The sequence below is a fragment of the Fundulus heteroclitus genome, chromosome 12 (genome assembly GCF_011125445.2).
Source record: "Fundulus heteroclitus isolate FHET01 chromosome 12, MU-UCD_Fhet_4.1, whole genome shotgun sequence".
Taxonomy (NCBI): Eukaryota; Metazoa; Chordata; class Actinopteri; order Cyprinodontiformes; family Fundulidae; genus Fundulus; species Fundulus heteroclitus.
The window spans coordinates 14,147,898-14,173,051 of NC_046372.1; the positions used below are offsets into that span (position 1 = coordinate 14,147,898).

The 25,154-nt window shown below is 38.7% G+C and overlaps 1 protein-coding gene across 5 annotated transcripts in view; it reads left to right on the plus strand.

Annotated features, from left to right (window-relative positions):
* The window catches only part of LOC105928411 (transducin-like enhancer protein 4), a 59,516-nt gene extending 42,223 nt beyond the window's left edge, over positions 1 to 17,293 (plus strand). For 3 of the 5 annotated variants that reach the window (XM_036144022.1, XM_036144023.1, XM_036144024.1), the window contains exons 10-21: positions 2,826 to 2,948; positions 3,342 to 3,395; positions 3,515 to 3,667; positions 5,164 to 5,296; positions 5,727 to 5,914; positions 7,183 to 7,259; positions 7,391 to 7,640; positions 7,720 to 7,967; positions 9,805 to 9,952; positions 10,700 to 10,850; positions 12,041 to 12,117; positions 13,279 to 17,293. In XM_036144022.1, the coding sequence (XP_035999915.1) occupies positions 2,826 to 2,948; positions 3,342 to 3,395; positions 3,515 to 3,667; positions 5,164 to 5,296; positions 5,727 to 5,914; positions 7,183 to 7,259; positions 7,391 to 7,640; positions 7,720 to 7,967; positions 9,805 to 9,952; positions 10,700 to 10,850; positions 12,041 to 12,117; positions 13,279 to 13,386 (1,710 nt within the window). In that variant the 3' untranslated portion in view covers positions 13,387 to 17,293. The remainder of the gene's footprint in view (positions 1 to 2,825; positions 2,949 to 3,341; positions 3,396 to 3,514; positions 3,668 to 5,163; positions 5,297 to 5,726; positions 5,915 to 7,182; positions 7,260 to 7,390; positions 7,641 to 7,719; positions 7,968 to 9,804; positions 9,953 to 10,699; positions 10,851 to 12,040; positions 12,118 to 13,278) is intronic. The other 2 variants (XM_021318094.2, XM_021318095.2) reach the window with 1 other exon arrangement.
* Positions 17,294 to 25,154: the final 7,861 nt, after the last annotated feature.

Consider the following 25,154-nt stretch of genomic DNA (forward strand, 5'->3'; position numbering starts at 1 on the left):
CTGACTTGAATACCCTGTTCATGCCAAAATAAACCTGTCGCTGGCAGGAGTTGCTATTGTGACGGAAACTGATGCCTGGCTTCAACAGTAGAAGGGAGAAGAATTAAGGAACCTACCAGGAGATCCTGCCATCCCCTTTAGTGCTTGCTCGGGACTGGTCTTTGTCACCGAAGACAACGACAGTTGCCCACCGATCGTGGTTCCAGCTCGCCTGTCACAGCTCCATGCTCTGCTACTGCTCTGGAGGAGTGCTCTGGTTCTGGCGGGGAGAAACTGGACCTGCTCTAATATTTGTCCCGAGAAGCAGGCAAAGTATCGTGCAAAGCTTCTGGAGGACAGCTCTGATTCACCACCCTGTCCAGCTACCTTCATCTTCTTGACAGGGTCAACATCGGCTCCATCTGAATACCCTTAATAATAGTTTCTAGCTCCTGTTCTTTGACCTTTCACAGGGTCAACAGTAAGAACTCTATGGTGGGGAGGAAAAGGAGCTTCAGACTGCTGTGCCGAATTCGGACAGTCTTTAACTCCAATGTCGTTATGTGACGGAATTGCGTATGGATGATGCAAGTCATATCTGGGCCTACAGCCTTCCGAAAATGAACTACAATGTGTGTGTTCTCTTCTCTCCTGAGATTTTGTTGATTTCCGTGCGAGGGCTGTGCTGATATGTCATGTCACACAAAGAATTGTGGGATACCTTAAGGGTTCTTAGCGCCGGTAAGGGGTGTCAAAGGGTTCCTAGGCAAAACTCCACCAGTGGAACCTCCAGCCGACACTGCCCAGCCTCTGCTTGCCTCAGCTTCAGTGTCATTGTCGCTTGTTTCCACCATTCCAGCTGCCCTGTCCTCGTCTCCATCCAGCCTGGCAGGATCGACTTTTTTTGCCTGCCATAGTCAAGTCACCTAGAGCTCCTCAAACCAGCTCTTCTGATGCCCCTTACAAAACACTAGAGGACAAGATAATATCTTTTGTTCCCCTTATTAAGAGACTGAGAGAGGCTTTAATTAGGAGCTATTCACCTCTATTGAAGGAGAAGATGAAAGAAATGGAAAAGGATTATAGGACTGCTTTAAGAGCCTTATATTGTCACCCCTCTTCACCATCAGTTCATGGGTCTGCCACCAGGGGTGATCCAGCTACCAGTAATCAAGCCATAAAATTACGAGTTCATGTCAAGGAGGATTCCTTAAGTTCTGTTCCTATTATGAAGTAGTCCTCTGGCCCAATTCCTGTTCTCATCACTGGGGGTGCGGAGGACGCCTCAGAGCCAGTTTATGCTCCTGAGCTCATCGTGGAGGGGGTAAGGGGGGATCTGCCGTTAGGGTGGATCTGCCTCCAGTATAGGAACTAGAACTTGTTGAATAGAGCGTCTAGGTGGAGCTGCCTCCAGCCCACACACCTGTACTCATCGTTATTTATTCATCTCTCTTGCTAAAGCGGACTGAAAGTATACCAGTCATAATGCAGAGTATAATGCAAGAAATGTCAGTAGATAGTGTGTAAAGATGATTGGATGCTGATATTGTGATGAGCGGTTTATAATTATTTTATTAGTTAATTTTTTTTTTTTCTTTGATACTTTTATTCTATTTATTGGACATTTTAACGTTTTGTTTAATGGACTGTTGTTGTGATTGTTGTAGCAGCTCTCCCCTATCCAGAACTAAGGTCACTCAAGGGAGACAAAGAAAGAAAATCTTAAATCTTAAAATTGAAACTGAATCCCAAATGAGTCCAACCAAAACTAACCTTCTATCTTGTCTGTTCTCATTTCTTTGAATTATCTAAAATTTTTGATGGTGTCATGCACCATAGAGGGTAAAATCCCCTGTATATGAGCAAAACACAGTTTTTGATTTGTTAGGGGGAACATTTAAAAACACATTTGTTCTTTGTTTTTTGTTATTTTTGTTTAAACCTCGAGTTAGTTTTTCATTGTCTCTATCGCTGCTCTATTCCAAACATGTTATATTCATAACATCTAAAAACATACAATTAAAAAAATCTGTATTTATTTAGTATGCAGTACCCTCTAGGCATTGACAGCAGGTGTAAAGATTTAGTTAAGGTAATTTATTTATTTTATGCAGTGGCATAATCCCACACAGAGTTTGCTGCTGATCTTCAAAAATTAGCTTTAGATAGTTTTTTTTTTCTTTTAAGTTTCCTAGCCATCTTCTTCACTAATCTAGTGGCATGATAAAATTTGGTGTTTGTCCAGCTGTGTTCGTAGCAGTTTCAGCGCCACATTTCATTCGTTGTTAGCTATTTTTATTTGTAACAATTTCATGACTTTTGAAAACCGACACACTACATGAATGACATGTTTTCCCATCTCTTTGTGTTCTTATTTGTGGTGTGTCACATTTGAACCCCAGTAAGTCATTGATACAAAAGAACAGTTCCTAACTCTCACATCAATTTTGATATGGTAAATATCAAAAAATTAAATACAAACGATTTACATTCAGCCATTTTAAACGAATTGTTTTAAATCCTGAGACGTTTTGATCTAGATGTATCAACCAACAGTATTTGTCCTCTCTCCTTCAGCCAAAGCCCATTTTTTAAGCTGTTAGCACAATAAGGATTGATTTAGGTTGTGGTACATGACCAGTCTTTACCTAAAATTCAGTGTTCATTATTTAAATTAAAATGTATTTAGCTTGGTGGTTATCTCATAAAAATCTATATAAAATGCATCAGAATAATAAAGAATATATCATGTTTGAATGTGTATACATTGGATTTGTAAGTAATTGCTTTGATAACATAAATATTTGCTTATTTTAGTTTGTTTACCTGTTCGTTTTCTGTTTCAGAGATCATCTGTGTCTCCATCTGCCAGTTTCCGTGCCGGAGAGAAACATCGGAGTTCCAGCGATTTTTCATCCGACAGCAAGAAGCAGAAGACAGATGACAAGGAGCTGACCACCGCCCGCTATGTAAGTGATGAGGTTACAAATCATCCTTTTCTGAGCAGGGGAGAAGATGGATGATTGAACGTTTTATTACTGAAAGAGAAACTTAGAAACGAGAGAGCTAAATCCTTTATCCCACAGTTCTTGATTCTGCTATTTTTACCCTTTTTTAAAGAGCAGGGATGGGAAATAGACAAAAGCTTGAGAGAGCAAAGGGTTTATGAATGAAGCTGCTAGCTTTTAATTTATTCTTTATTTATATTATTAACAAAGGCAAAAGGTGAGAGCGGACTGATTAGAACAGAATGAATTAGAACAGACACTTTTACTGTAGACAGTAGGACTATAATTAAATTTTAATTCATTATTTCATTCAATTATTCCAAAATGTAAGTAATATTTCTTGGTGAATCCCAGGAAAGTGATGGTGAAAAGAGTGATGACAACTTAGTGGTGGATGTCTCCAACGAGGTACCTGGCAGCTCTTTTTTCCTCCAATGTCACTTTTTTTTATTTTTTACTTTTTGTTACTTTCTTGAAATAAAATGTAACCTTGTTCCCTTGAATACATTTGTGCTCACTCACCTCAGGATCCTACATCTCCACGAGGAAGTCCCACCCACTCTCCTCGGGAGAACGGATTGGACAAAAGTCGGCTGCTAAAGAAAGATGCCCCCCTGAGTCCCTCCTCTGTCGCCTCCTCTAGCAGCACACCTTCATCCAAATCCAAAGAGATTAATTTGGTGAGTGACTCATATGGGGACTTACTGCCTTTTGATCTGATTCATCTTTTTTCTTAGGTTAAATTCCTTTTATTCTGAGCTATTGTATACATAGCAAAGATTCACTGTAAGTAATGTATAGTGAAATATTAACCTTGTGATGATAAATACCTTAATATGTTCTGGACACCAGATTGTTTAATGCTTTAAATCTAACCTCAAGAGTACAAATACAAGCAATAGATTACAGACGATTAATATTTACAAAACAGAAATTAACCCAAATTAGAAAAGCTGTGTGATCATCTAAGTACACTTATGCTGCTTTGGATTTTAAACAGGAATGAAGCTGGTGGGTTAGGTTAACAAAAGGCACTTGATGAATAGTCTATCAGCGGGGAGAAATTTTGTCTGTTTCTAGGTTTTGGCATTACATAAATATGTGATAACACAATGCCAGAGGGGAGAGACATCAGCAATGTCCTTAGAGAATGTCCGTTTGTTGCTGCCCATCGATCTGAAAAGGAACATAAGAAGATCTCCAATACAATCAAGTTCATTCTGTTAGTATAGACCAATTATCAAATAAAAAAAAAGGTTTGCCTAGTTCCCGGAAGTGGATGTCCAAGGAAATTTAGCCCACGGTCACAGCTTGCAGTGCTCTGTAGAACTGCCATAAACCAAAGAAAGTTAGCCTGTTAAAGTCAAAGGCCCTAACAATACAATTAGAAAAAGTATAATAGTATAAATAATGTCCTTTGCGTAGCTGAGATCAAAGTAAAAGATGTGTGTGGCAATATTTGTTGCAGTGAATAAGAAATTACCTTATCAGCACAAAGATCTCATACCTGCTGTTGAGCGCAGTGGTGGAGGTTTGATAATTTGGGCATATTTTGTCGGCCCAGGAACTTGGAGCCTAGCAGTCATTGAGCGTATCCTCTTAACTTCTTCTGGAGTCAAATGAATAAAGTCGAAACTTCTACGCGATTGAAGTGGTGGAGCCTTAGCAGGGCTGTATTCTAACAAATATCTGCAAACCTTATTGAACTGAAGCAATGCTTTACGTGGGAAGACAATGTGTAACAATCTGAGAGACTTACAGAAAGACAAGTGATTGCTGCTGAAAGTGGCTCTACAGACTATGAGTTCATGTTTTTTACTTAATTTTTTCATTTTTTCATTAGATATTCATCTTTGCTTGATAAGTCATGGCCGTACAGTCTATTGTGTGATGTTATAAAGTTGATGTTAGATTTAAATCGCTTCAAATAGATAGATAGATAGATAGATAGATAGATAGATAGATAGATAGATAGATAGATAGATAGATAGATAGATAGATAGATAGATTTTGTGTGTGTGTGTGTGTGTGGTTGTTAATTAAGAAGTATGTAGAGAAAAACAAAATCTGCAGCAGTTTTTGTTCCTTTGGTCAGGAATTTTTTTTTTATCCCTACTAGACGTGAATTTATGTTTTCACAGTAATTTACTCTGATTTATTTTGTATTTTGATCTAGAATGAAAAATCTACAACCCCTGTGTCTAAGTCCAGCACCCCAACATCCCGGTCGGAGGCTCCCACACCCAGCAGCACCTCCACCCCCGGTCTGAGGCCAGCACCCAGCAAACCCTCAGGAGCCGAGCTGCTGGGTGAGCCTTGTTTATTGCTAATCATAAAGCATCTTCACAGCAACAGGAGGCTTATGTAGAATTTTACTTGAGTAACAGTGGACTTCTAAGTACTGTACAGCATACAGTTTGGCCATTTTAATGTTTTCAATCTATCTATGATTTTATATTCTCAGATTAAAAACACAATTTGGAGCAAGAAGTTAAAATAACGTTAAATAATTATATCCTTTCTAAATGTTAAACATTAAAAAGGTACATATCGACATATTTCTATATCTGAAGAAATAGAACTTTTCATTTTAATATTTACTTTTTAACTGATTACTTTAGTTAAAAAAAAAAAATGAATCCCACTTTTATAATGTCTTTTTCCTGACTGGAGAATGGATTTGTGCCTTACTATGACCTGTTTGCAACTTCTGCCTTTGGCTTTTCTTTTGTCTTCTAGCTCCCGGTCTCCGCACGCCGCTTGCAGTGCCCTGCTCGTATCCCGGACCGTTCGGAATGGTCCCTCACCCCAGCATGAACGGAGAGCTGAGCGGAGCAGGCGCCGTATACACCGGCCTGCACAACATCTCCCCGCAGATGAGCGCAGTGGCCGCCGCTGCTGTGGCGGCCTACGGACGCACACAAGTGGTACGTTTGTGTTGGGATGTCTAAAACTTACCGATATAACAAAACTTCCCAGTTCAGACTTTTTCTTTCATCATCCAAAGAAATTAAGCAGGTCTAGTTTCTGATAAAATATTGAGTTAACTGTAAATAAATCAACACTTGCAAAGAGTAAAATCAAACAAACAGCACCTGTCACAGCTACATGCAGTTTTTTCCAACAGTTGTCTTACTGAAGCAATTAGCGCTCTCATTATGATGAGCAGCACTCTGACTCTGACTTTCCTTCTCTTGTCAAGGCTTCTGTCTCTCTAGCTTGTTATGTTATCACATTATTGCTTTTTTGAGCCCAAGCAAACGTTTTACTGTTTCATGTAACTCTGCTGTCGTTACTGCTGATTATCAGTCAGTAACGTCTTATTTGACATGTGTTAACTTAAGTAGTCATGACTTTAAAACCTTTATTCAGACCGCTGCCCCTCAGTTAAACCTCGGATATTCCCAGACAGATCTCAGCGTTCTGTTTGCAACCTCCAGCATTTTTCTGCCATGTAAAAATTGGGCTTTCGAATCTAGCAGCGTGTCGGTGCCCTCGAGGTGAAGGTCAGCGGCAACAACACAGGAGCTGGTCTTACACGTCTAACGACAGAAACAAAAAAAAGTGAACTGTTTTAACCTTTAAAGAGAGCTGAAATCTTTTGTTTGCAAAAAGTAACCCTAAAAATGTAAAGACAACAAAGAAAGAGAGGGAAGAAAGTAAGGTGCAAGGATTTTCTAGATCGCTGCAGAAAGATATAGAGTTTTGTTGTTGTTGCTTAACATTCCTTTTTAGCAGATTCGACAGAAAATGTTTCAGTGTTTTGTTTTTGAGACTGTTCAAAAATAGGTTTTAATTAAGGGTAACATTAGTATGACAATATCTCTAAATTGTCCGTTTAGATCACCTCAGATGTTAAAAGCTGTCCTTCAACACAAGATTGTATTTGACCAAATAGTGGAAGATGCTTAAAATAAAATAATGGAAAGAAAACATTTAGATAGTTGTAATCAGTACTTAAAATAAAAGTTGTATCCACATCTAAGATCTCTTCTTTCCAACCAATTTTCTTTGGTCGTCAAATAGGATGTTTCATTGAAAGGATTGCTACTTCTAAACAAATTACATTTCAATTTTGTCCTTTCTTAAACCTTATTATGACATTTTCCAATCAATTCAACTATAACTCCTAATACAAAAGCATGTGATATTGATTTGATTTGTAGATGAACTTTCATCCTCTCACTGTGTTTAGGTGGGATTCGATCCTCACCATCACATCCGTGTCCCAGGCCTTCCTCCCAGCTTGACGGGAATTTCTGGTGGAAAACCGTAGGTTTCTTCACCTCAATTTGTAATGCGACAAGCACACAAAGAAAGACACATCATTTTGTTTTCATCCGGTTCAGCTTGCTTTCGTTTCAATCTTCTTTTCTTTTCTCACCGCTCTCTGTCCCCTCCAGAGCTTATTCCTTTCATGTGAGCGCTGATGGACAAATGCAGCCTGTGCCTTTTCCTCCAGATGCTCTGATTGGCCCCGGCATCCCACGCCATGCACGGCAGATCAATACTCTCAGCCACGGAGAGGTGGTGTGTGCTGTCACCATCAGTAACCCGACTCGTCATGTCTATACCGGGGGCAAAGGCTGTGTAAAGGTGTGGGACATCAGTCATCCGGGCAACAAGACCCCTGTATCCCAGCTGGACTGCCTTGTAAGACCTGTGCTTTGAGCCTTATATTCCAGACAGTGTCAGTCAATACATGTAATGCTGTGTTTTTCTTGTACTTCAGAACAGGGATAACTACATCCGTTCATGTCGGCTGCTTCCGGATGGACGAACGCTAATCGTCGGGGGCGAGGCGAGCACTTTGTCAATTTGGGATTTAGCTACACCAACTCCTCGAATCAAAGCAGAACTGACTTCATCTGCACCAGCGTGTTATGCTTTGGCCATCAGCCCTGACTCCAAAGTCTGCTTTTCCTGCTGCTCTGATGGAAACATTGCTGTCTGGGATCTTCACAACCAGACTTTGGTTAGGTAGGTGGTTACAGATTGGTCCTGGACAGATTTTGTACACTGTATTGCCAATTTTTCAGCTCTTGTGGAACGATTTAGGAGTGTGTTTATGAGAATTTCTGACATTCTTCCAGAAGTACATTTATGAGACGAGACACTCATGTAGGACAAGAAGGCATGGCTTGCGGCCTGCAATCGATTAGGTAGATGTGTTCTACCTAATAGATTGTAATAGTATTCTATTAGGTAGATGTCAGGGCTCTGTGTAGGCCAGTCAAGTTCTTCCACACCAAACTTGCTCATCCGTGTATTTATGGATCTTTCTTGCTCTACTAGTGTGTAGTGATGAAGTCCCTATAAGGCTTGTTTGTCAGACAAGTAGTTTTCAAAATAACAACCTTTGACAAGGTATTAAACATACTTTACTAAGCCCCTATTTTGGTATTAAAATATATATATTTTTTGGACTGATGTAATGTAATGTTAAATGTTGTGTTTTCATTAGCTGGAAGTGGAAAATCATCATAATTAACAGAAGTAAAGACCTGGAAGCGTCGGTCTGTGTGTAATAATCTATGAAATTTTAATTTATTGTATACTTTTATTTATTTATTTGTTACAGGGACAGTGTATATTAATAACATATCTGTCAATAAGCCAGGGTAAGCCAGAACGCTATTTTTCACATGCCGTCCCTGGACAGACATTAAAGTAGCCTTAAAAAAAGACAGTATAATAGCAGGGGGCAGCAGTGGCGGGTTCTGTATATATTCTCAGAATGACAACATTGACGCTTCAGTTGGAAACGTAGTAATTACACTGGAACTACTTACAGAATCAGTAATTAACTGATTAGAAATTACACTGCAGATCCTATTGACTGATTGAATAAAAAAACATGATCTTATCATAAACCTGATACTTTGGTATTTTAATCCAGGAGTACCACAACAGAAATGTACCGGATCGAACTACTGTCCAAAGCACTGCACACTAAAGTAATACTAGAATTTATTTCAATAATAACATAACAGAGTAAAACCTGCTTGTTTTCAATCACCAGTAATTTTAGTTTTCTGTTGATATAGCAACAGTGGAAGTGGTAAATATATGACCAATATCATATGATAACATTTATAGCAAAGCCTACAGGTACTGATTTTTATATCTGGCATCATTTTCTCCTACCGTACACATTTTGCAACAATTGAAATAGTTTAATAAATGGCACTAAATATGCCATGAGACGCCATCAGGCTCTTTCTTTCTATCAGTCGCCAAAGGTAAATCGAGGTTCTGATCATACCAGTATTGTGCAAACAGTTTTTTTTCTACCTCAATGACTTCAAGTCTGCAGAAAAATCAACAAGTCATAAGAATTTCCCATCAGCCTTTGCCTTAACTTGAATGAATCAGTCAGTGATTGGAGTTTCAAGCTGCTTTTCTAACTTCCTGCTGCAGCCAGCTGTGCTACAATGCTGTTACTGGGAGAAACAAACTGGGATTGCTTTTCAGTTGTGAGCTACTATTTCATTAAGGCAAAACTTTCATAACATAATTCCCACAAAAAATTGTTTTTATTTAATTTAATTTAGTTTTTTTTTTTTACTACCATGTGGAGCAGCATTCCAGAAACCTAATTTTCAGTTCTATTACTTAAAGCTCAAGCAGTTGCTCCCTGTTTCTGACCGCTGTTTCCATTCATTTAACCTGAGGTCAACATACAACATATTTAGAGATCTCTTTATTCTTTATCTCATTAGTATTTATTCATATGACATGGAACAGATATTCCATGACAGATGCTAACAATTCTTAAATGGTATGGGTTTATTTTGTGTGCGTTTCTTTTCTTTAGGCAGTTTCAGGGCCATACAGACGGAGCCAGTTGTATAGACATCTCTAATGATGGAACCAAACTGTGGACTGGAGGTCTGGATAACACAGTTCGTTCCTGGGATCTTAGAGAGGGCCGGCAGCTGCAACAACATGACTTTACTTCCCAGGTACACAGGAAACTCCAGACTAAACCTGCACCAAAGCAATACCTACATAAAGTTATATCTGTTTGTAAACTTTTTATGCCATATATTTTTTCTTTTAAGAAGAATTAGTTCAGCTCAGTCCCCCCACTACTTGATGTAAGCTGTCGTATTTAGCCAAAAAAGCTTGGTTTTGAGCAAACATGTTGTGCCATTAGTTTGTGATATAAGTATAGTGAAAATGTCACTGACTGGTAAAAATTGCACATCACTGGACAAGTCCCTGCCAATTGCGGCGTGCGTCATAATCGTCTCGATTTATTGCAGTAATTTACAAGCTCAGTTCAGAGCGTTTAACCCACACTAAAGGCCAGACTGTTTTTGGCATGCCCTCAAATATTTTTAACGCTGATAATACTTGCAGTTTGGATTTACTTTTTTCAGGCAAGGAAAAAAAAAAAGCAGCAATGACAGACCATTATTGCAATTTTCCTGAATGAGGCCCATTTTACAACGCTGATGTGCACATTGACGTGTGAGTGTGCATTAAAAGGACTAGAGAGAGAGAGAGAGGGCAGACAAGACAGGGCGCGATATGGCTGGTCAAGTTCCACAGTTTCAGGGAATTTATCACGCGCTGTCTATCAGATAAAACAAATATCACTGGGTTTAACAGGTTTTTCACATTTTACAGTCTATTGATGAGCAGACATTATAACAAATTATAACATGTGAGCGTCTTTTAAAGTAGACTGTCGGTCTTTGTTGCAGATCTTCTCTTTGGGTTACTGTCCGACGGGCGACTGGCTGGCTGTGGGGATGGAGAACAGTAACGTAGAGGTTCTGCACGTCACCAAACCTGACAAGTACCAACTCCACCTGCATGAAAGCTGCGTGCTCTCACTAAGATTTGCTCACTGTGGTAAGCGCGACTCATGGTCAGGGGGCATAAATGACACTGTCATCACATGTAGTTTCCTTGTTTAATGGTGAGAAAGACTCGGTTATGCACTGCTTTGTGTTGGACTATCTCAGGGGTATCCAACTCCAGTCCTCCAATCCTCATGAGTGGATATTCAGCATGTTTTATATGTAGTCTTTTATATGTAGGCATGTCATCCGGTTGTGCAGGAGCCTGTCAAGTGTTCTATCTCACAAAATCCTAATGAAAGTGATTGAAGTTTGAGGTTTGAAGTAACAAACACAAAGTGGCAAAATGTTAAAAAGTTTAAGAAAAACAAATGCTTCTGTAAGGCTCTGTAGAACAAGTAAAGGACAAAAAAGTATAAACCAAACTTCGCAAATTTACTCAGAACTAATTACTACCCAAGTCTGGCTTGGATATGAAGTTGTAACCTGGCCAGCCAGATTGATAATGTTTAGCACTCTAGTTCTGCACATTTATCAATCTGGGACTGCTCCATTTAAATCCGTTTGGGGAAAGGAGGGAATTTCAGCACATCTCATCTCAGAGCTGATTTGGTGAAGTGACACCTAGAACCCGCCTACCAATGGTTTTAGCCAATCGTGGTATCAAATTAAAACGTAAGCTGCAGGCATTTTGAGAAACCACAAGAAGGTAAGCTAGTCAAGGCCTTTCTTCCTGTTCTTCTTTCAAAGAAGAAATTTTGGATTCTTACCAAACAGATGTGACAGCAGCAGCTATGCGTGTGTCCTCCTGTGCTGTCATGTTTGTGTTGGTTCAGCTGTGTAGCTCAACCGCTCTTGTTTTCGGCGCACTGGTATGTCCCGTCTTAAACATCAATACTGCCACGTGATTGGCCTGAAACGTTTTTGGTTTCGGATACAAACGGTTGAAGCCGCAGCGGTACAAGATGGATTGTTGGATGTTTGTGAACGCACAAATACTGCGAAAAATCATCTTGCAGGCACGGTCAATGAAGCTGGACAGCTTCAATGATTGTCCCTCTTTTTGCTCAAAATAACTCTATACCCCAACGATGCTTGGCTGGTGAGGTTCACCAAATTCAAACTGAAAATAAAAGAAGCCTGTGAGGCCAGAGAGAGAAAAATCATAACTCAAATGTAAATGAAAATTAACAGAGGGTTGCTTTTGTGTGTAACATTTTACTGTGCTCACGTTGTTCACAGGGAAATGGTTTGTTAGTACCGGAAAAGACAATCTGCTCAATGCCTGGAGAACCCCATATGGAGCCAGCATTTTCCAGGTGAGTTGGGCAGTGTGCAAAAATAAGAATAGAAATCACTAGTGTAAAGCCAAACACAGCACAAGTGGATCCGCATGAACTTTCTTTATTGCGAAATTAGGGCTGGGCAACGATTAAAATATTTAATCGCGATTAATCGCCCTGATTAATCGCGATTAATCGGGATTAATCGCATGGTATTTACAAACTCCAAGAATGAATTCAAAAGTAGTGTAAAGAGCACTTTTATTTTAATGTTCTGCTGCCATATGAACAAAAGTGTTGTAACATTTGTAGCACTTATCAGTAACAGATATTTAGTGTAAAGCTCAACTTAAACATGTAAAACAAAAAATAGCAATAATAATAAATTAAAGCTTATTGCCACTGACAGGGAATTCTCTTTATGGGGAAAAAATCTACCAAAAACAGGCAATTTCTGAGGTAACAGCAGGGAGCAGCATTACCATTTTATGTTCAATACCAAAGTTTAACTTGGCAGTGGTTACAACTAACTTGTTTCTGTCATATTCCATGCTGGAAGAACTTTAAACTGAAATGCTTGCTAACTCGATATGCTTGCGTTTATTTGACGTTGACACGCGTTTTTTTGTTGTTGCTTTCTCGCGTGCATATAGTGAATGGCAGGGAAAACAGGCAAAAACACATGGATACTTTGAAACGAGAAGCAACTTCACCGACGGCGTCGATGCAGGCTCCGCTACGCTCCGCACAAAACTTGTTCTGTTCGCCAACTAAGCAAATTCCTGCGGGAAACACCGCCTTCCGCATGTCGGCTTAGTTTTTTTCCGGCCAGCACCTTTCTTCCTCTGAATCCGAGGTTTGGCTGACAGCGAGGTTATTGACGCATTATCGCCACCTACTGTTCTGATTCAAACCCCTACACCGCAGCAACAGACCTTCACAAAATAAAAGCATGTGAGCAACATGCGTTAATGCGCGTTAAAGAAAATATCGCCGTTAATAGTCTAATGAGTTAACGCGAAATTAACGCGTTAACTTGCCCAGCCCTATGCGAAATACATTTTAGCACAAGGAATATAGCGAAAAAATACATTTCTTATTCTTATTCTAGATTCATAGAGTTAAAGAAAGTTATTTTCTCGTGTGGAATTTGTTCTATTTCTTACATTTAAGCAATTTTTTCTATTCCCCTCCCAGTCAAAGGAGTCGTCCTCAGTGCTGAGCTGTGACATCTCCATAGATGATAAATACATCGTCACGGGCTCAGGAGACAAAAAAGCGACGGTCTACGAGGTCATCTATTAGGAAAGCTGGACTTTGAGGTCATCCTTTCATATAAAGTCTCCATCATCAGTAAAAAAATATTCGATCAATAAAAACAGAAACACTTTCTGGGACCATGACACTTTGACCCCCATGGTTTTGATTGGTTTTGGATCAAAATGAACGAAGCACAGAGATTTTTTTTTTAATCTTCTTTTTATTTTTAAGTGCCGTTCTGTTGGTGCAAGTATAAATAAATGTCCATGTGCACTAAGTCTGGATTGGCCAGATAACATTCCTTTATGTGACATTTAACATAAGCATCTCTTATATTTGATTGTTTACAGCATTTAGACATATCTAGCTTTAACCTTTAGGTGGTCTGAATGGCACATCCTTAATAGCAAGTTTTTATTGTCATATCTGTATAGTTCCTTTGCCTGATTGCGCCTCAAAGAGTTGACACATGCCTTTAAAGGGTTCATAGCAATTATGCACATACAAACCTGTTTTAAGCAACTGCAGACACTTACCAGTTACCGATAGATACGTGTAAAAAGCGTTTAAATTATTAAATCTTTTACTGATCACATAAAAAGAGAGATTTCCAACCTTTCATATAAGTGGATTTATTAAGTGGGGTAAAAGGATGTTAAAAAATTTTAGCTTTTATCAAACTCGCTGGTGACACAAGTATTGGTTCCCCTCTAATCCATTAAAAAAAATGTAAATTAAGCTTTAAAAATGCTACTTGCTGAGAATTTATTGGAGCTTGTAATTTGTAACCCATGACTTTCTGTTCCCCCCTGATTATAACTGTAAAAAACATTTAAACCAGTCTCTTTTAGGCACTGAACACCAGACTGGACTACAATCCATGTTGAGCTTACTATCAACACACAGTGTGCAGGTTGGGAAGAGAGGTTTCCTACTTGAACTTTAAAAAAAAAAAAAAAAAAAAAACTGCTGCAAAATATGCACCCACCATGTCTCCGTAAGAGCCACCAGACAATTTCTGCATGTTTGGGAGTGATGCTGTTAATGCCTAATCCTCCCTACCCTCGCAAATGTGAAAGTCTGGGGTTTGCTAAACTTTACTGGAAAATTAACCTGAACCACATTCTTTTGTCAGATGACATTAAGGTTGAGGTTTTTGGCAACAAGCACTCCATCTTGGTTGTGCATTTGACAAAGGATGAATATGTGGAAAAGCACGTCGTGCCTGCTGTTAAGTACTGTGGAGAAACTGGGATGCTGAGGGTCTGTTTCTCTCCCAAAATCCCCTGGAACCCTTGTTAGAGTGCACGGCATAATTGACTCTTTTAAAATACACAGACATTTGAAATGAGAATCTGGTAAAATCTACCAATAGTGTCATTAGTGGGTCATTCAAGCCAATCTTGATCCAAAACGTAGGGAATAAACATGGAAGTTTTTAACCAGGCACAAACTGAACCTTCTTCCGTGACCTAAATCCTCTAGAAAAGATGTGGGGAAGAAAGCAGAAAGGAGGAGCCAGGCCTCTTAACTGATCCAGAGAGACTGTGCAAAGTGTCAAAGGTCTCTCTGCTTCACTGTATGCTCCAACCTTGTGAAAACTTGTGAAAGGGGATTGTACAAAGTATTGACAGCAGGAGTACCAATATTTGTGTGTTTGTTAGAGACATTCTCAAATAAAAGGTTGGATTTTCTTCTTTTTTTTCCCCACTGTTATTCCACTGAGTTATGCTACCACGATAAATGATGAAGTTGTTTTGAAGCGTTTTTCCCATTTTTACCAACGTTGCCGGCAAATGTAAGTGTCTGTACATAAGAAAATTTTTTTAAGGAAAAAAAAAAAAAAGATTTTAATAACATGTGTTTCAAAGGCAATATGTTCACATTCGTTATGTTGATGCCTTTTGTTTTCCTTCAATTTTAAAACTGTAAGCATTTTCTTCAATAATTGTTAGAAAAGCCTTTCTACATGTAAAAAAAAAACCCATCAACGGTTAATTTGATTACAGTTGCATGCTGAGGGGTGCTTTTTGTGGAAGCTGTCTTGAAAAGCTGTCTTAAGATCTCTGAACTCCATCAATGACTGAGAAGAAGAGGCGACATTTTGAACAAAAGGCGAGCTGACCTTCGAGGAACGAGGTTTGAAAGAGAACGCTGAACACACACTGACACAGACTTGTTGTGTAAAGACCGGTTTGCCTAATTCAAAAATAACAAGCTGTCTGCTGTACAGAAGTGTGTGATGTATTTAAACTGTATTATCTGCACTTATTAAACAAACATATGTAAAAAGAAAAAAAAAGATATAATGTGGTTACAAATTTCCTTTTTGTATTTGAACAGATGAGACTTATTTTCAGTTTTCTATTGTTTAGGATGCAGCTTATGCTTATTGCCTTCAGTATTTTCTACCAGTATTTTTTTTTTCTTTCTGCCTTTTCTCTGTGATTCAGCTTCAGGTCGGGAGTTCACACACGTATGCGTGCTTTGTGTCTGTGTTTCCATCTTGTGGGCGCTTTATGAACAAACTACAGCCCCTCAAGGTCCTCACTCCTGACTGACCTTTGCACTTGGTTCTGACTGCCGGTTTGGACTCCTGTGAATGCTCTTTCGCTCTGCTCCGTTAGTTTTTCTGTAAAAACGGATTTATCTGTGTTTTGGAGGTCAGCTTGCCATTTTCCTGAACTTGGTTTTCTGTTCTTGGATTTTTTTTTTCTTTTCTTTTTGTAGCCAAAAAAATAAAAATGAAAAAAAATAGTTGGCGATAGGATTTATTTTGGATTTACTTTTGTTAGCTTCTTGTAAAAAAAAAATTAAATAAATAAAAAATTACCGAAAACAAACAAACAAAAAACAACCCAGTGCCTTTATGATACTACACTTCTTGGATCCCCTCCCCTGCTGATTGTTAAGTAGCAGCCAGAGCTGGAATAATAAAAGTTTTAAGACTTTTATTATTATAGTTATTAATGTAACTAACTATGGTTGTTCCAGTGTAAACTTTTATTCTTCACTCTGATGTAATCCTTTAGGCAATTGTGATATATCTTGTCCAATTTGAGTATTTTTAAGAAATTTCAAATATTCATCACAGATTCCATGCCAATTTTACTTTTATTTTCAGATTGTCTGTGTATTTAGTGCAAAAACATGGAAACTAACAGAAGATTGAGTCATCAAACATTGGCTATTACATCAGTGGTGTAGTATCTGAGCATGTCACTGAGGCAATATGTAAATCTGATAAATACGACCCAAAACTATTATTTCATGTGTTTAATCCCCCAGACAAGCCTACCTAAACTACCTGTAACCCTTTAACACTTACATATAGATCTAAAGATTTTGAGAGTCTGAAAAAATATTCCACAAGTAGTAACTCATCTTGTAGTTTCAAAGCAAGTCCTTAGTCTCTGCACAAAATTATTTGGTGTTTTTCTATAATTTACCTTATATTACAATCCTTCCACACCATAAAGAAAAGGTTTAAAGAATTTATTAAAAGCGCCAATTTGATAGAGGAGGGCATTTATACCTGTGATGAGAGCATGTAAACAATGTTAAATCTGCTTTTTAAAGTCATGATCATTTCTGGCATTGCAAAGAAAAAGAAGGTTTTCTTTTAGTAACAGATGAAAGAGAAAATTTACCTCAACAGCTGAATTTATTCTTTATGTTTTTTCTTTACTGTAGGTACCTCAGCAGATTGAAAAGTATAATTAGTTGAACATTTCAAAAATATATTTTGTGCCATTTCTCTGTCTTTTACACTGAGCATTCTGTTAGTATTAATTTGTGACTTTGCATCATGCAGTTTATGTTCTGTACTATCAGCGGCAGAACTTTTACACCTAAAACAAATGATTCACTTTGCTGTCATTCTCTGCTGTTAATCAAATCTAATGGTTCTCTGTTGAACGGCATTATTTGCTGCTTTTATCCTGAAAAAAAACTAAATGTGTTTTTGTAGTGCCCAATGTAAAGATGCACACCTGAATATCACTGCTCTCATTTTAATGCTACATGAGCTACGAGACCTCAAACGCTCATGATATACCACTGATTAAAGATGTAGAGAACAGCTGGTTTGACTGAGCTCATAAAAGTCTTACAACCTGACCTGTAAACATGTAATTATTTAACCTGAGAAAGCTCAAAGAATCCTCCTGTCACCAGTTGAGCTTATTTTCTTTCTGTGTAAAATGACCTTGCTCTCTTTTTTCTAGTATGCAGTCGATTTTATTAAATTATTGTGTGGATGGTTTTGTCTGAGTCTCTTTCATATTTTCAGTGTTGAGGGAATGCATGTCTTATTAATAATATTAATAAATAATAATAATTAAATAATATTAATTACTGATATTAAGTTTTAATGTTTTCTTATATGTATCTGGGAAATAACGTGAGTTTTTGCAGCTAAACACCAAATATCTACTTTCTTTTTTCTCATTTGACAAGATAAAACAAAACATATTCTAACAGAGGATAAATTAAGGACACCCTAACCACAAGTAGCTAGTTAGCTTGTTAGTGGCTAGATAAATAAATAGAATAGTGAAACATTTCCTGTAGCCATGTCAAATTCAATCAAATCATACAGATTGGTCAGAAAGTTTTCTATCTACGGAAACCCAGTAGACTGCATCGAGTCTTGGCAAGCAGCATTCACTCTTAAAAAAGCGTAGAGCCACAGGGACAGTCATCTCCATTGTTGATGGCTTTGCAGCAATCCCTCATACTGAGCATGCATGAAGCGACAGTGGAGAGGAAAACTCCCCTTCAACAGGAAGGAAAACCTCCAGCAGAACCAGAACCAGGCTCAGTGTGAACGGTCATCTGCCTCGACTGACTGGGGGTTTAGAGAAGACAGAGCTGAGACACAGAAAGCACAGAAACATACATTGATCCTGGAGTACTTTCTGTTACATGGTAATGGCAGATAATCTGCATCCCCTGGAAGATGTCATAGCTAAAATATGTCGGACCAGGTGTGCCTATTATGAAGAGAAAAGTGACAAAGAGCAAAAGTTAAAAGTTTAAATAACAACAAACAATGCAAATCAATTCAAATTGGAGAACAGTAGGAGAATTCAGCAGAGTGAGAAACATAGACCCTGGTGTTCTCCAGCTGCCTTAGTCTACAGCAACATAACTACGAAAAAATCTCAGGATAACCTAAGCCACTCTATTAGCTTTGTCAAAAAGGAAAGTTTTAAGCCTAGTCTTAAAAGTAGACAGGGTGTCTGCCTCACGGACCAAAACAATTTGCTCTTTTATTTGGAAATCCTGATTAAGTCTCATATTGTATGTTGCAAAACATCATCTTATACATCATAGTTTGTGAGCTGCGAGAAACAATGAGGTTGCTTTGAGTCTCAGTCTGACCCCCCATTGTGAACGTGCTGTGTTCATGCAGCACTGAGCGTTGGACTGGTAAAGTGGACTATGTGATCCAAGTGAGGGCTGTGGAGGAGGACGCTCTGCTGTTACAGTGAATGATACTCCTGCTTCAGTTCTCCCGTTAGGACTTTAAACACCCAAAAGTGGATGAGAAGGAGGAAAGGTTGGGATGCAACGTGGGAACAAGCAACCCTACTCCAACCATAAATAGTGAGAGCACTTGCAGCATGCAGATTGCTCACTTTCCTGTCAAACATGGCTTGGATTAAACTGGACACATGATCGCAATGTTCCATATGCTTTGATGTGTTGCAACATATTTGCTCATCAAATTTAACTAATATATTACACATATTTCTACTAACAAGTGAGAATAATTTAGTGTTTAAAGTGTCAACTGTCTTGTCTTTCTGCACCCCCCCCCCCCATGACTGCAGTCATGACATCACAGTTGGATGGCATAATGATTGTAAAGTGCCACTTTACCGGTTCCAAATTCTCTTATAACCCCTACGCGATCATCACTGATCCTAAAAAGTTGTTCCTTTGAACCTACGTGGCTATAAACAGGTTAAAAATTAATCAGGTGAACAGGTTAATAAGACATATGAACCAAATCAATGCTGGCAGAATTTCTTTGGTTTTTAAAGGAGCAGCTTAAGCCCTGTATTCATATACTTTTTTTTAATGGACATCTTTGAGATATTATCTTTCAGATCTTGTACGTAACTTTTTGACATTTTTTCCTAGTTACATCTCACTTACTAATTTTCCTTCTTATGCTTTATTAGTTTGTTATTATTATTATTATTAATAATAATAATAATAATAATAATAATAATAATAATAATAATAATAATAATAATAATAATAATAATAATAATACATCAAATTTATACAGCGCTTTTTGGACACTCAGATGCCATACAAAACATTTTTTTAATATATATGATATATATGAAAAATCATACTACGCAACAACAAGTTTAAGTGGATTTTGAGGTGTGATTTGAAGTTCTGTAATGAGTCTGAGTTCCTGATGGTTCGGGGCATTGAGTTCCAAAGGGTGGGGCAGCAGCAGCAGTGAAGGCTCGGTCCCCTAAAGTCCGGTGTTTGGTGCGGGTGATGGGTGTGAGGAGGTTGGTGTCTGCAGAGTGTCGGGAGCGGGAGTGGCATCTTTGTTCTGCATCTCCGAAACGAAATAGATCACTGTAGACAGAAGATATCATATCCTCCATGTTATCTAATTTGAAGAGGGTCCTGTGATGTGAGGAACGCTGTTAGAAGCATTCAAATTTTGTAGAAATAAAGGGACAGTTCACACAAAGGCTGATGTGGCTTGCACTTTTCATGTGTTCTAAGGATAATTGATGATTAATTCATTGCTGTGGAGTTATAATAAGTGTGTGGTCGTTAGAGGACAGGGATGCACTGTGTATAGTTCTTTGATAACTCACAGGGCTGTGAGCTTTGGAACAACCAGAATTATGATTTTGCTAAAAGAGGCAGATCAGAGCTTTCTGCTCCATTAGACATGCGAGGGACGCACCCATAGAATGCATATGTGTGTTATTGTTAATTAAGGAGTGATCAACTTTTGAGCATAACAAGGTGCTCCGAACCCACAGGGTGGAAATGGCTGTTTTTACCATGTTTATCTATGTTTTTCCTGAAACTTTGATGTAGATCATGGAGGCATTTATATCTTAGATATTGTTTGTCACCTGTACAACAACCTCTTATGGTCCCTTTTTCTATCTATCTGTTGAAAACAAGCTTCAAAGAGCACATGTCACTAGTGGGATCTCATTAGGGAACAGATCAGTTTCTTAAGGAAACAAATGTGCATTTTTTTCCCTTTACTTCCTTTTTTATTTGATGTTTCAAAACAAATCCATCCCTTTAAAAGCACTTACTTTTGTTCTGCATAGCTGCAGAAAAATGTTGTGGTTGTGTGTGAGAATATTTCACACATTTGGCAACGATAAAACACGCTGAAGTAGTTTGTAAAGAGAGGCAGGAATGATCAGGTTCCTTAATTAAATATCTTCAGTGATCATTTGAGACATGTTCTGAACTAAAAAAAATGGTCTGGATACCAAAATATTGCCAACAATGTTTCCTACTGAACTGTTGCATCATCTGTCACTTCCACCAATAATCATTACCAGGCTGACAGATTTAAAACCAATTTAAGACCAATCCTACCAGTTAACCACACCATGCATGCACATTCAGTGTAACCGTTCCCATCGTCATCATTCTAGTCGACACCAGAGGGAAGCAGTAGCAAAAAGACATCCATCACACACTGGAGACCCAAACCAATAAGGCTGAACTACTTCCTAGTCAAATGTAACTCAAATGATTTAACTATGTTGAAGATCTGTGAACGTTGTTTGTCTGCTACGGTGGTGACTGATGCTCAATGATCATATTAATTATTTTGCCTTTTGTGCTTTTGTCCTGTCACCAACTCAAATGACAGAACTAATAGGCATTTTTCCTGAGTGTACTTTTTAAATACCTGTATTTAAAGCAGATTTTTTAAAATTGTATTTTAATGATTTTTAAAGAATTTGGTAGGATGCTTTAAAATGCTTTTTTCCCCCTTCAAATCCTGCCGGGTAATTCTTCTACAATCACCCTCAACATTGGTGCACCATAGGACTGTGTGCTGGGCCCCCTTCTATTCTACCTCTATTTCAGACTGCAGACTTGTTCACACAACCAACGTAATCAAGCTTTCAGATAACACCGTTTTGATAGACAGAATCCCATTCAACAATGAGGCTGTCTACAGGGAAGACATCATGATCCTGGAGAACTGGAACTGTGACAAAAACCTGATCCTCAATGAGACCCAGACGAAGGACTTCAGGAGACTAAAGCCTCCAGTCCATTGCCTTGTGCACTGCTAGGAGAGGCGGCAGAGCAGAGATTCAAGTATCTCTGAGACAACATCGGCAATGACCATCCTGGAAAATCTACACAACAGTGACGGTCAAGAATTCACTCCAGAGGCTCCACTTCATGAGTGAAGTCAAGTTTATTAGTATGGCACATTTCAGCAGCAAGGTGTTTCAAAGTGCTTTACATCATGAAAGCATAAAAACATCATAAACACATCGAAACGGTTACTGGCTGTGCGACCAGTAACATACATACAATTTTATCAAGTGAAAACATCAATACACATCAAATATGTTCATTGATGCTCCTGTTATCATGGGTCAAAAGCTACAGGTGGGTTTTCAGTCTTGATTTAAAGGAACTCTGTGTTTCGGCTGATTTGCAGTTTTCTGGAAGTTTGTTCCAGATTTGTGGAGCATAGGTGCTAAATGCTACTTCTCCATGTTTGGTTCTGGTTCTGGTTCTGGTACTGCAGAGTAGACATGAACTAGAAGATCTGAGTGGTGAAGGTTGATACAGCAACAACAGGTCTTTAATGTATTTTGGTGCTAAGCTGTTCAGTGATTTATAAACCAACAGAAGTATTTTAAACTCTATTCTCTGAGCTAAAGATAACCAGTGTAAGGACTTTAGAACTGGGGTGACGAGCTCTATCCTCCTGGTTTTAGTGGGAACACAAGCAGCAGCATTCAGCTGCAGTTGTCTGATTTATTTTTTTTGGGCAGACATGTGAAAACACTGTTGCAGTAATCAATAAAACTCAAGATAAATGCATGGATGAGTTTCTCTGGATCTCGTTGGGACATCAGTCCTGGAAATGTTCTGTAGCTAGAAGAAGGCTGACTTTGTAACAGTCTTTATGTGTCCTTGAAGGTTCAGGTCTGAGTCCTTCACTACACCCAGATTTCAGGCCTGATCACTAATTTGTAGTTATAATAACTGAAGCTGCATATTGTCTCTAGTTCGTTCCTCATTAGGTCCAAAGATAATAACTTCCGTTTTGTTTCTGTACGGCCGGAGAAAGTTTTGGCACATCCAAAGGTGTCTGATGATGGTGCAACACCCATGGCAGCTGCTGGTGAGCCAATGGTGTGTTCTGTCCCCCCCCCCCCCCCCCCCCCTGCTCTCATCCGTGAGTTTCCTGAAGTTAACCCACAACAAAACTGTAACAGGTCTGATCCAGGACACTGGCTGGTCCACTGATGTAGTCAAAACCACCTGGACCTTAATACATTCAAGACTGGAGATGACGATGGACTACAAGAGAGCAACCCACATGGTTCCTCGCCTCCCCATCCTAAACAATACTGTTTGTATTGTGGATCACTTCAGGTTCCCAGGAATCACCCTTTCTTGGGATCTGAGATGGTCCTCAGGAATAGACACTGTTTGGAAGAAGGCCCAGTCAGAGACCGCTTCCATCACCAAGTACAACCGTCCACAGACACTATTGGTCATCTCCTACCCTACCATTATTCAACTCGTGTGTACATTGATTTGTCCACAAAACAGGACAGCTCTAAACCACAACAAACAATTGTGCTTTGGAGGAGAAGGATTAGGGATGAACTTACCTCCATCTAGGACTTGTACTGGTGTCAGGAAGATGGCAGCTAAATTTTTGCAGACCCCACACATCCTGGACACAAACTGTTTACACTTTTACCTTCAGGTCGGCGCTACAGAGCGCTATTTATAAAAGCCAATTGCCACAAATAAATTTTTCCCCATGCTTTACAGTCAAAGTGAAACACTTCTTGCTGTAGAGACATGTATATATGCAAACCTGGGAATTAAAGCTGATTCTGACATTCTGATTCTGAACACCAAGACCCCTGCATTGGGATGTGACACGTTTCACCAAACAGTTTATGTACATTTTATGACCAAAAGTGTAATTTCATTTCTGTGCTGTCCATGTGTGCTTTCAGTCGATTTCTCGCACCTCTGAGGTATTAAAGTATTTAATATACCCATTTATTTCTAAATAGCAGCTTTTTGTACGGCTACATCCATTCAGTCACTTCACGGTCACTTCTGTGAAGAGTTCAGAGGTCATAAAAAAGTACAGAGAGCTGGATGAGTGAGAGGGTTTAAGTTCGCTCACAGAGTGGAGGATTGGATATTCCCTAAGAAAACAGGAGCAGCCATTTGAGTGGAGGTCACAGATATTTCTATGCATGCCAGTGGAATAGGTGGGAGTGTTGGAGGAGAGAGGCCTCTTAAAGCCAAATAAACTAAAAGCTCTTGGTTTGAATGCTCTTCATTCTGCACTCTGCTGAATGTACTTCAGCTCAAATAAAGCACTCAGGTCAGAAGAGATGAGTTTTTTTCCCCAAGCTTTTAGGATAACTCCGATTCCCACTTAAATCCCACTTTAGTTCCCATTTTCCGAACAAGAAAATGGCCTTTTTGTGTGTGGACTGAGAGTCGCTAAAACATGATGTGAAATAGATGTGTGAAATGTTTGAAGTTTCAGTGTGGTGAGTCTGAAAGGGAGATCATAGATTTAATGCAACTGTGAAGGAAGGATGATGTAAACCTGCCTAAAACAGCTGCCGTACCAAATAAAAGATTACTGAAAAAAAAAAAAAAAAAAAAAAAAAAAAAATATATATATATATATATATATATATATATATTTTTTTTTTTTTCCCCCCCCCAAACAATTTAATGTTCATTCAACGTTCAGAAATGTCCAGTTTCTCTTTCAATCAATTGTAATATCATTACATTCTGACTAAAGCCACAGATTAAGATGATTGTGCTACAATAAAAAAAACTATATGGATAAAACAAAACATGACTTTAATACCAAGAAAAAAAACAGCAGCATCTTAATCACTTTAAAGGATATTATTTTTTTCCTTACAAAATCAGTTACAATATCCAAACCTTTCAGTCCAAACCTTACCAAATAAAAATGCAAATTCTTCTAAATTTTAGTTGTTGTGACAGAAAAATGTATGTTATCAGATCATCACAAATCAGGTGCAGGAATTAAGAAGATCCTGGGTTCATACTCCAGCATTGGGGTATTTCTGCAGAGAGTTTGCATGTTCTCCCTGTACATGCACGGGCTTTCTCTAGGTTCTCATCCAACAGACCAAAAAGACCCAAAACTGAAGCCTGTTCTGTTATCTGATCTGTTTAAATTTAATTTAGGAATGAGTGTGTGCATGGTTGTCTGTTCTGTGTTGCTCTGTGATGGGATGATGATCAGTCCATGGTGCACCCCACCTCTTCCTCAATGATTGCTGGATGCAGGCATCAGAGACCCTGTGAAAACAATGTATGGAAGGATATTTCCAAAACAATTAGATGTAGTGTATTTTCTTATCCACCAGGTGGCAGCCTCGGTCTGTGATTTCCTGTATGTAAATTCTCAGCAGTCCAAGAGCCTTGAGCTGCACTCTACTCCAACAGTGAAGAGTCCAATAAATAAATAGATAAATAAGGCCATAAGCTTGTTCCAGTCAAACTTTATCCTGAATAAAAAC